We start from the raw sequence: 12,456 nt of genomic DNA, 5'->3' as shown, positions 1-12,456 counted from the left end.
ATATATAGTATTGCATACAATAATGAAATGAAACATATCAGGGTACAAAAAAAGTCATTACTTTGTGAGAAATAACAGTTGTTAGGTGAGAGGTTATTAAAACCGTAGCTTCTCTAATAAAATCTGTCCAGAAGACATACACAATTTTTTTCTTTTTGATTTTTTACCTGGATTACTGAGATGCATCAGGACAAAACCGTAGCTGTTTGTAAAAAGCAGTATTGAGTATATTGTGTTTAATTAATGTGGTATTTGAGCAATATGAGTTTGTAAGTTCTTGTAACTCTTTTGGTTTTCAACAGCGTTGCCTTTTTTTTTACATCAACAACTGAATAAAAGGTCTAGTGTAAATAAAAATGCAAACTATATTCCATAGAACCCATAAAGAAAAAGCTTTTTTGCAGTAGTCATTACAGCAGTCCTCTCAAGCATTCGGAAAAGTTTTAATTTCTCCGGGGCTTTTCAAATTGCCTGTTTAGGTTGTGCTGGGATCTTTGTTCAAGGCAACTATAAAATACCAATGTGGCCCCACGAAATGACCATATGGAGCTACCGTGTTGTTTCTTCCTAATTGGCCCCTTCTACATACATGTGTCAATTTCATTCAGAAGGAAACAGGGACCAGGGGCAGAAATAAGAAATGAATGAAACAAAGATGTGGAGGAAAGGAGCCTGACATTTATCTAACCTCTCCTGACAGATAGATAAAAATGCTGTCTAGCAAGACTTTGTTCAGCAGATGAACAGCAGAAATCTCCCTGGATTTCATTTAGAAGTCCTGGTTTTGTTAAAGTGTTGCTTTTGTCCTCATCTCGAGGAGCCCTGGCACTGTAGCCAAGGACCTTGACTCTTAATTTTAGCAGCTGAAGAGGTCCAGATCAATAACCATCAGTGTTTGGTTTTGGGTCGCTGCATCGGTCAAGAAAAGGGATTCACCCCTCCTTTTCTTTGCTGTGCTTCCTCACCCTGTCTGTGTTGCACCTCTCAGAAGATGTCATTTTAGTTTGTTCACTTTTGCTGAAAGTTTGTCAACTGTGTCACCAGTGAGATCTGTGTGTCCATTCTAGAATGAAATGGAAATATAAACAGTTGGATAAATATGTTTTTGTTATATTTGTTGCTCTCTTCATATGGATCTATTTTCTCACGATGCGTAATAGCATTATTGTGTATGAGTAAATTATGGTATTGTATAATACCACCTAACCCAAATCAGCACCAGTGTAGTTCCTTACTTTAAGCTGTCTTATAGAACAATGTGATTCCCAATTATAGAGCACTTCTAAATATAATTGTCTGCATCATATGCTTTCACCTCATGAGTGAATGGAAAGAAGAAGTGTGGTGTYTGGCCCAAAGACACTTGACTGATGTAGAGGAGCTTGGGATCTGACTGCTGACCCTCCAGCTGTTAAACAATATCTTCACTATGGCAGCTACGGTTAGCAGACTTATCCACTTAGTGACTTGTACTGACTGAACCATAAGAATGTAATCCTCTCTACTTTGATGTATTTGTGATTTAAAGAACTTGATATTACTTCTAATGCTAAGCTCTTTAACACTTTCTTAGAATCACAGGCCTCCATGACTGCTTTGAAGCACCTTCAGTTTATTATTGCATGCTTTAAATAAAGGTGGTCTTATTGAGTGTTGATAAGGTTTGTATTCCATCATTTGAGGGTATATTTTTTACCCGGCCGGTTGTCTGGACAATAAGGTTTGTGTGCACCTCACATTCATCTTCCCTTGTTGTTCTCGTGTTCTAAGCCTTTCTGCTCCACTGCCAATAAATGTGCATGTGTTAAAGACTGCGCCTGTCTTGTAGTATGTTGGCCTCATCTTAAGATGCTCTCCAGGGGGGTAAAGGTTTACCCCTGCCTCACCCGTCTTTGCTAGGGTCATTTGGAGATGTAATCCACACATGGATGGATACTCTTTTTAAAGCRCCAAGCAGAAAGATGGAGCTCCAGTTTGGAAAAGGTAGATAGGATTAGGCTCATGCTGAATCGTAAATGGCTCATTTCACGAATCTTTTKTACCAATTAAGCTTTACTTGAGCTGGACTTTATGCATTCTTAGATCGGGAATAGTACCCAGCACACACAGCAGGTAAATGGCAATGTGTGCAGCTGAATGGAGTACATAAATCCTTCTTTTTCTTTTCTTTTTTTTTTCAGTCAATGTCAGGCAAAGGTCAACCTTGTTATAGAGTGATTGCCTCACGGCGACWGCAGCCATCGTTAGTTATTTCTCTCCACAAGCCTGTGAGATTGAGTTGAAGTGTAGAGCCTGTATTTAGACTTTATTTAAGAAGATTGGTAGTGGCCACAGACGGGCTGCTGCAGTCAGCCCCGYGTTCACCGATGGCCAGCCAGATCAATACAACACAATTGAGTTTTCCATTCTGTGGTCTTTGGAAACAGAGCAACGGYACTTACAGGGTGATCGCCTCTGATGAAGTCTTCATCAGGATCTATTGACAGATTAATTTGAGCACCCTCCTTCCACCTTTCTGACACATTTTTTTTTTCTTCTTGCACTGTAAAGTAATGGGAGAGTAAAACCCTCTTTAAAAGTTTTCTGGCAGCCGATTCACAGATCAAACAATCTTAGAACCCCTTCACACAGGAGTATGACCCTAGTATGACGTAAAACCAAGCCAAAACATGGATAGTCTTGGCAAGGTCTTTTTAGGTGTGTRTTAGGAGTGCAGTGGGCTTCCTGTTAGACATGATAAAATGTGTAGAATCCACAAAGCTTTGAGCATGCAAAAAAGATCAGTAGAGATGTTGCTGTGGTTTAATGTCATGGTGGCAGTAAATTGGAATCTCTGRTAGAGTTTGTAAACTCTGGTGGCAACATATCTAGAGTAGAGCCCCTGGGCCCCTTGTGCAACAGTGTCACAGATTTTATCCAGGTGTGGTTCTAGGAAGAGAGTGTTTATGTGATGAAGAATGTATCTGGGTTATTATCCAGAGTAAAGGAGAGCTTACATTTCTTAAATTAATATAAATTTAGATTTTGTGTAACTGCCAGTGAATCACGTTTTTTTTTTCAAGTGCTATTTGCACCGTTAAGCCAAAATATCTTGAACATTCTTACTTATCAAATAAAAATATTCAGCAAGGCTAGAGGATTTTCTTTCGAAAGCAGAGTCCTAGCKTAATCTTGCCTCTAATCAAGGGGCCGTAAATGTTGAAATTATTTTTCATTGGATTTGCAAACAGTGCATTGGGGTATTGGATATCACACTGTAATGTGTGGCGATCACGTGCGCTTTCGGAATTTAGCTTAACACGCTCCTTCTAGCTTTTGATTTTCAGGTTGTTTTTTCTGGTCTGCAGTGGAGTTGCTCCTATGAAGTTGTAATCCTCGTGGTATTTCCGTAACAAGCAGTTTCCCAAGACGCCATAAGTCACCAGTCCACTAGTTCTCCCAGTTGTTGTTTTATCTGCTTTGTATTTATACCTGCCCATTTTTGTTTTGAGAAAAAGGGAGACAGTTGAAGTCTGTGAATTTCATAGGAGGACATTTTAAGGGGTAAAAATGCTAGGATTTCTTACTCTTACTCTTCAGCTGTAGCCTGTGACTGTACTTTTTAGCAGTCAAGCTTGATAACACTGATGATCATGAATTGCAGCTTATACTGATCTCTTCTTTTACATTGTGTGAAATTTTAAAAAGTGACTAAAATTAACCCTCTTTTGGACCTGGAATTCAATGAAACAATTCAAATTTTCACGAAAGATTGTCAAATCTAAACAAGATAATCTAGTATTTTCTGTATTTAAACTGAAAATCATCGTATACAGTATAGTGTAGAGGAATACTTCAAAAAWTTTTTTCTTTACTTGGTTGTGTTTACAACATTGCACTCTTGATGTACCCAGACATTTAAAGATAGAGAGAAGCTGTAGAATTGTTTTTTAATAAAACTGATAGGCATGGAACCCACATCTTTTGGTTAACTCACAACCGGATGTTCATAATCAATAAAACATGAATTCAGAAGTTAGAACATAGGATTTTTTTCTGCTTGTATGGCTGACTGTTTTTTCTGTTTCTTAGAGCTCTCTGATGTGGAACCAAACCTTTTCCTGAGACCCTTCCTGGAAGTAGTTCGATCTGAGGACACCACCGGACCAATCACTGGCCTTGCTCTTACCTCTGTGAACAAGTTCCTTTCCTTTGGCCTTGTTGGTAAGAAACATTAACACTAGGAATGCGCTATATAAACAATATGGTAGAAACGATATAAATTTGTCCTATGAAAGAGATCTGTAGTCTACCGGCCAACCGTGCAATTTTTTTTGATGACTTAACCGGCTGGAGTCAAAACAGAGGAAGCCTGGCTGAGAGCGCAAATGAAGAGGGGGACAAAACTTATCCAGACCTGGTTCGGGTGTGTGAAAATGAACGCCGAACTGTTTACATATTTACGTGACGGCGCGTCCTCCGGTCGGATGCCGACCGACCACACTGCCTGCTGCGGGAGGAGCGCGTGCCATGGCATGKGTGAAGGGCTCGACACACGGGAGGCGACGTCGCTCGCCCTCCATTCATTTCCACGCAGCGAGGCGACTGTCAGTGCAGGTGAAGTCAGTGCTCAGGTGGGACGCACAAAAATCAGTCTGGACGTCGTTTCTCCTGCGGTCATAGCGTGACGACGCACGGCTGAATGCGCGCTCACTCCAAAGCGCGACCATAATGATCRTCACCCCGCCAGAGCGCGCACAGATTAAACATGTGGAGTGCAGAAAAAATAATCTGCAAAGTGTGTATAAAGGAATAAATACAAGCAATTTGTTTTACCACCTTAAAACGAAGCTGGTGATTCCAAACACAACACCCAATGGATGCAGATATCTATTACATTAAATTTATTGTGTGTGTGAGATATATATGATTTAACCAGGTAGATCTCCCTTAAATTTAGATTTTTATGGGAGACTTTAAAGTGTCCCTTAAAAAAGGAGATTTTAAGGTCTAGTTTTTTTTACCTATTCATATTTATTCCACTCTATTAATGTGTGATTTATTTATTTTCTATTATAAGTTTTATATCGTGATATATATCGTTACCGCCACTCATCATAATGTATATCGTGAAATGAATTTTTTGCCATATCACACATTCCTAATTAACATAATGTAAGAAAATTCGTATTCAATAAACTGACGTCGATATTAAAAACACAATTGTTAAATAAAATGATTTGCAGAAGGAATTAAAGYGTACAACACCAGAATTCTGGATCTGAGTGAGGTTTATTGTCACTCAAGCTGACAGGAAACCAACATTACCGGAAAACCAGGAAGTTCATGTATATATACACCTTCTTCAATGCCTGCTTTCGCGCCCTACTGACCTACGGCTGAATCACAGGCATTCAGACAAAATCCTCAGCTTATGTCATCACAACGTTTGATTATGTGTTGTCACATATTTCGGACATGTAACTGAACTTATTTCATTCAAAACATAATAGATTAAACACTGTCAACATTACAAAAAGGAAAACCTACGAATATAGTGTTGTGCTTTTAACATCAGTACTAACCTCTAATAACTTTAAATTTCTTCAACAAGTCTAATTTAGGTGTCACAGAATTTTAAATAGTTTGGTCACAGCACATTTCTGAATGTTCACATTTCATTGTAAGTGTATTTTTGTTTATCTCCTTTCTTGATTTAATAATTAGTTAGTTTCACTTTCAGCACATTGCTTCTGGACTAGCCGGCAAGAGGCAGGGTCAAATGTAAACATTGGAATTTAAACCACTTTGATGGAGATTGCATGTAAAATATAATGTTAATGAACATGCAAAAAAAAAAAAAAAAAAGATTTGAGCACCAAGTCGGAATTGAGCATTAAGACCAGCATTGTGAACATGGAGTTAGTCATAGAGACGAGGCGCCATTATCCAGGGGCTTTCCAGATTAGAACCTCTATTCCTCTGCATCAACAGAAATTAGTTGAGGGGGTTCAGTTGGTTAAAGCATCTGATTAGGAAGCCTCTTGGACACCTCCCTCTGGAGATTTTTTGGGCACATCCCACTGGTTGGAGACCCGTAATCAGAACCACTATTCACTGGAGGTAATATATATCCTCTGTGTCCAAGGAATGCTTTGGGATTCTGYAGGAGTAGCTGGAAAATGTCTCTAGGGAACGGGCTTCCCTCCTCTGATCCAACCAATGTATTAGTACAAACAAAAGGAATGGATGGACAGAAAAGGTAAAAGAACGTCAGTAGAATAACCTCAGTATACTAGCTGACTGAATGAAGTGGTCAAAAATGTATCATTGATGTCCAAGAGAACACAGATGGGGGAGGGGAAAAAGTAGAGAAAGTAACATTAGGATTCTTTCTTTGCTCTGTTATTGCTCAGAGTAAATGAACAATGGATTACACACATTTTACATTAATTGGTAACTAAATTGTCTCTAGGTGTTGAGGCGCTGTCACACTATAACATTTTAGACAACTTATGCTGACTTAGTTTTGCTATAAATGACTCGTATAGGTTATGTGTTTGATCTAATTGTTAACATTACAGTATGTATGAGGCTTCCAGTAGTTTTTGTTTTGTTCCATCTTYAGTGTAGACATCTTTAGTGTTGGAAAAAGGTTTTATAAGTTGGCACAAGTTGTGTAAAACATAATGTGACAGGGCCTTCGGTCAGTGTGAATTGTTTCTCATTTGTCTTAATGTGGCCCTGTGATGGACTTGTAAAATATTCAAGGTGTACCCTGCCTATGACTTTAATTCCATTGTGTGACACATTGTTTAATTATGTTGCTTTTTCGYCAGGTCTTTCCTGGAGTGTCAGCAATGCTTTGGTCTAGTTTGTAAGTTAGTAAGGATAGTTAAGGTTAGTTAGGTTAAGGTTAGTAAGGTAGTGAGGGCTGCCTGCAGTCTCATCACTGAAACATGACAGATTCTGCTGGTTGTTTTAAGTGTGAAATGAGCGTACATCACCAGACGTTAGTTACATAGTGAAGGTTTGAGTTAATGTTGCAAAACTTTCCGAACAGCTGCAGCTATCACTAAACAAAAACGGGCCTAAAATTACACAAGTACAACATTGTTCCCTGGTAAGAACATTACATTGAATGTGGATGCATTTTTCAGCCTTTTTCTCCAGTGATAATAGATAAGAAATAATGTTAGAATAGCGTTATGATTTAAAAACTTGTTTGAAGTGTTGTCGGTGTTAAGAGCAGCTGATGTTTTATATATTCACACCTGAAACTGAGTCACTTAGGCCCACTTCACAATGGATAATGACATCACTTCCACATAAAGAAGCAGCTGCCAGAATCTATGTGGATGGTTTTTGTAGGGTCTTGGTGAGGTCTTTAGGGGCACATGAAGAAAGACTCTAAAAGCTCTATCTATGTAACACAACAGTTGACTCACAAACATTGATTTCTATTTTTGCTTTTATTTGTCTTTTCTGTTCTTGATTGTTTTCTTTTTTCAGTGTATTGCTTTCAGTTTTCTGTCCTTGTTCTTTAATCCTAGATCTACTTGTTTGTTTCCTCATTTGTGTATTTAGATTTGTACAGGTTTTTACTTTACAAGGGAAATTTTACAAGGCGATTACATTTTTCCCTCTTATGATTAAGTGTTTTTCTTTTTTATTTATTTTAGCTAAAAGATGACTTTTGAAATGGGATTTGGAAAGACTTTTCACCTTTTAAATACAATTGTATTGCGTTTATGAAAATGTTTCAGGAGTTGTGGCTGCCTTTTGTTAGGGAGTATAGTGCATGTCACGTTCATATGCAGTAACCACAAATACTATATTATTGTCATAAGTCATAATTTATTCTAAAGTCATAAAATGTTAGAAAATAACTGATTATTTCCAGGTAAACTGAGCTTATATGACAGGATAGAAGAGTATAAAGAGCACCGGTCCTGTAAAGTACTGCCATCTGCTGGCTGGAGAAAATTAAAATGAATCTAAGAAGTTGTAAATATTCAATTTCAGTTTAATTCAACTTTATGTAGCTTTAGATTGACTTTGATTTTTTTTTCAAGTAGTTAGTGTCATCTACATATAAAGGGATTACTGTATGAGTGAGTTTTGTTGTTCTCTGTGTGTATGTGTTGCAACACAGTCACCGCTCTCTGAATCTGCTCTGAAAAGCAGCAACAGGCAGTTTTCTTCCATGTACTTGGAGTTGAGTCAGGTTTGATCTGCATTATTTTAATCTCATCCCAAACAACATCGTGATGCATCTCAACCCAGGTAGAAAAATTTCTTTTTAGACATTCCAAACAACAACAATGAAAACGTTTAGTACTCCAAAGACCGGCTCCGTTTGAGTAAGTCTTTACCTTCTTTTGAGAGTTGATGGTATTTTTATTTTTGGAGATGATACTGAAAAGAGGAACAATCTGCTGCACTGTTACCTTCAAAAAAGAGGACAACCGTACCAGGAAAGCTTTAATTCATTTTCTGAGTTTTAGACATGTACCCTACATGTTTAATAGACAAACACTAACTTACTGTAAAATGAGCTCTGCTTGCTTCGTCACTCTGACCCAGAAAAAGAGTAGAAATGGGAATAAGAGCTAATGCTAACATGCAGTCTTTCTGACTACGAGCACAACAGCCCATTCTGGTCGATGATTGGTCTTTGAGCTATTTAGAGGACGAGCAGGTGAACTCATCCATTTAACTTCTTCCATTACATACAACAAACCTTCAGTCCCATTGTTTGGCTTCTACAGATGTGTATGSGCCGTTGTGCAGGGAGTTTTTGTGCTCACTTTTAAACAAACCAATAGCATTCCTTCTCCCTCTCACTCTTTGATTTTCTTCTTCTTTTTTATATTTAGTGGCCAAAGTTAAAACTGCTTCATGTGGCAGCTGGTTCAACGCCCTGTTGACTTTACCCACATACCCTCAGGCGGTCACACACACTGAGCCTCTCCTTTTCCTCTGTGTTATTTTAACAATGCCCCCCCGACTTCCCCACCACCTTTCCCCATGCCCCTCCTTTGGACACCATTTGTATAGACTCTGCGCCAAAAGAAGGATTAGTGTTTTATATCACTTCTGACTTTCTGCTGGATCTCCCCGTGGCGTCACTTTAGATTATTGAAGTTTTCATCACAACTTTTGTACTTGTTTTTGCCTCTAAGGGAGGAATGACAGTTGTACTCTGACTTAATGRCATCAATATTTATCCATCTTTTGATGGTTATACCATGTGCAGTCCAGCCGTTAACAYTGGCTGCTAATTACTGAAATGCTTTAAACATGTGATAAGTTGTTTCCTAAATGGAGTCTTATCTGTTATCAGAAAGGTTGGGTGTCATTTTAAACCCTGAGCTGCCAATCTTTTTTTTCCGTGTGACGAAGCCTTTTTGTAACCTAACTTGGAAAATCCCGATCTTTGTCTCCCATTTTCTGTCTCTTCCTCCACTCGACCCCATCCACCTCTACTTATTAGTTAATGAATTGCGGCGTTTGGGGGCGATGGGAAAGAAAAACAGGCTGGCTCCAGGCAGATAGCTGTGCAACCTCTCCGGTTTCAAAAACACCGGCTCCTGTTGCTCTGGCAGCCAATTTGTCCTAGCCTGCCTCCAACAAAGGGCCACATCTGGTCCTCAGATCTCAGGTTGAGGGATGGTGTGCATGCACCACGCTGGATTTGTCTAATTTTATTTATGTGTTGAGCTTTTGAAAATCTATTCTTAATTGATAAGTCAGCTAATGCTGTTAGTTGTTGCAGAAGCTTTAACACTTCCTAAAACAGACTCTGTTGTATCAGTATAATTATAGAAAAAAATCAGTTTTTGTCTATACATTTAGTTGTATAATCTGCTGTCTTACATATAAACAAAAAGGTAAAAAAAACATTTGTAACGCTTTATACTATGCTATCACCACGTCGTATTATGTCAACAATTAAAAGCAGACATTCATCTTTTCAGTTTTATATTTCAAGCATGTTTCCTTGTCCACTTGCAGATGCTAACCATGAAGCTGCAGCAGAGGCCATTGAGAACATGGCGGACGCAGTCACACATGCCAGATTTGTGGGAACAGACCCTGCCAGCGATGAAGTTGTCCTAATGAAGATTCTGCAGGTGCAGCATTTATATAATTCGTAGCTGCTTGCTTTTTTTTTCTTTTTTTTTTAAGCTCCAGTTTATGTAGTAAAGCACAACATGCAGCTGGTCGAGGCAGGTGGTGGTCCATCTTCTGCCTGGTTCTGGAGATTTCTTCCTGTGAAAAAAAGAGTCGTTCTTTTCCATAATAAGATTAAAGCAGAGGTACCCAACCCTGGTCCTTGTGGACCAWTGTCCTGCATATTGTACATGTTTCCTGTACTTCAACACACCTGACTGAAACGATTGAGTCATTTTGACAGGCTTCTGCTAAATTTGATGACATTCTGTGTTGGTCATTTGAATCAGGTGTGTTGAAGCAGGGTTGGGGACCTCTGTATTAAAGTGAAGATTTAATGCAGTTGGCTTAGTTATGCTTTGTACTAATTGCCATTTGGCAATATGTTTAATTTAGCTCTATTATAATTGGACTGAATTGACTGTGTTATTGTGTTAAATTAGGATCTATTTTAGATTGAATTGAATTGCATGCCATCTGATTTTATACCTATTACCTTTTTGTATAGTGTCCTGACAAGATTTTGTGGTGAATTGTTGCTCTGTACAATTGAGAAGTTCAAATTCAGTGACATAAATGTCATTAAATTATAGACCTATATTAAAACGTATTATTATAATATTATAATGTAAACTTCTGACCACAACTATAAATAAATCCAGCAGCCCAACAAGACAATTGAAAAATAGGTTTTGGTCAGATGAGACCAAAATATTTTCAATTCAAAAATGCATTCATTTCATTAAAAAAAAAACTATATACAATAAAAAAACAAGAAAATACACAAATCAAAATAAAATGAAAGGTAGCAGAAGAAGAATAAATCTTATTATATCTGCCCCTTTTATCCCCAGAATATAATCAAATGAAACATAGTTTACAAAATGATACTACATAAAAAATAGATAAATAAATAAATAAATAAAAAAACAACAACATAAAAAAATTGACATGTTTGGCCAAAATGCACAACTTTACCTTAGGAGAAAAGCAAAAACCGCATATTATTGCAAACACATCATACCAACTACTGTCAAGCACGGTAGTGGAGGAGTGGTGATTTAGGTTTGTTTTTGGCTACATGACTAGGGCAGTTTCTGTAGAATTAAGTATTCAAGAGTCAAATGTGAGGCTATCTGACAGCTGAAGCTTGGACCAAACTGGGTCGTGGAATACCAGTCTCCTACTTATGGTCAAACACTTAACAATAGCAGTATTTCCCTGCAAAGGATTTTTAACGTTTTCAGATTTTGATATCATCATCTCAGAAACTTGTTATATAACGTGTCATGTTTGTGCTGCAGGTCCTGAGGACTCTGCTGCTGACACCGGTTGGAGCCCACCTGACCAATGAGTCCGTCTGTGAAATCATGCAGTCCTGCTTCAGAATCTGCTTCGAGATGCGCCTCAGTGGTGAGTTTGTCCTGCACCCATCACATATTATTCTAATWTGATAATAAATAAATAATAAATACAATATTTGAATATTGTGTCATAATTCTGTTTTGGAAAGGCAAAATGTGTACATGTGAATTAAATCAGGTAAATTTAAAGTCACACCATGTCTGTGTGATTTATTTAGTTTTAGTTTTTTTGTTTTCACTTCACAATGTCAGTAAACCTACAGTTTAAAACATCTGGATTGGATCAGTCTTACAGCTGGGATATAAATGCAATCAATGAAGCCGTATTTGATGCGTATATTTGTTTGTTTCATTCCATACACCTTTTTCACTGAAATATAATTTATTACGACAGAAAAATGCATTCCTTTTTTTTCTGAAACTTGATTCTTATGTAGGTTTATTTTCCTCTGTTCACAGAACTCCTTAGAAAGTCTGCGGAGCACACACTGGTGGATATGGTGCAGCTGCTATTCACCAGGTAAAGGGAGAGGAGGGGATGAAGAACAAAGTTGTAGTTTTTTTAATCTCCTGCCACTGAAAGTTGGCAGTAACTTTTTGCTCTGACTTTTAGCAATATGTCTCGTGACCCACTGGTAAATTTGAAAGAAAAAACTTGTGAAAATAATCATCAGAAGCACATTTACAACTCAAATATTTTTCAACTCAACCCAGTGCCATGGCTAACTGGCTGTAAAAAAATACAAAAATGATAATTACTCAGTCAGCTTTACAGAAAAACCTAAAATATGTGGTGGTAGCTGAGTATCTTTAGTAATGGCTTGTGTTCAAGCAGTCTTGCAGACACTGTATTAAAACAACCGTATATTTTATTTTGGATTTAAATAGCTGAAGCAAAAATCCAAAGCTGTGGATTCTTAATTAGGTGGATTTTGCA

General features: G+C 37.8%; 1 protein-coding gene across 4 annotated transcripts in view; it reads left to right on the top strand.

The window, feature by feature from the left end:
• Positions 1–12,456, top strand: part of gbf1 (golgi brefeldin A resistant guanine nucleotide exchange factor 1) — a gene marked incomplete in the record, with an annotated part of 85,399 nt that overhangs the window by 32,739 nt on the left and 40,204 nt on the right. For all 4 annotated transcript variants that reach the window (XM_014002746.1, XM_014002762.1, XM_014002757.1 and 1 more), the window contains 4 exon segments: positions 4,072–4,203; positions 9,997–10,115; positions 11,460–11,568; positions 11,979–12,039. In XM_014002746.1, the coding sequence (XP_013858200.1) occupies positions 4,072–4,203; positions 9,997–10,115; positions 11,460–11,568; positions 11,979–12,039 (421 nt within the window).

This window comes from Austrofundulus limnaeus, unplaced genomic scaffold (genome assembly GCF_001266775.1).
Source record: "Austrofundulus limnaeus strain Quisiro unplaced genomic scaffold, Austrofundulus_limnaeus-1.0 Scaffold0, whole genome shotgun sequence".
In the NCBI taxonomy this organism is placed as follows: domain Eukaryota; kingdom Metazoa; phylum Chordata; class Actinopteri; order Cyprinodontiformes; family Rivulidae; genus Austrofundulus; species Austrofundulus limnaeus.
The sequence above is the reverse complement of the archived record's forward strand: the minus strand, read 5'-3'. Positions and strand labels throughout refer to the sequence as shown.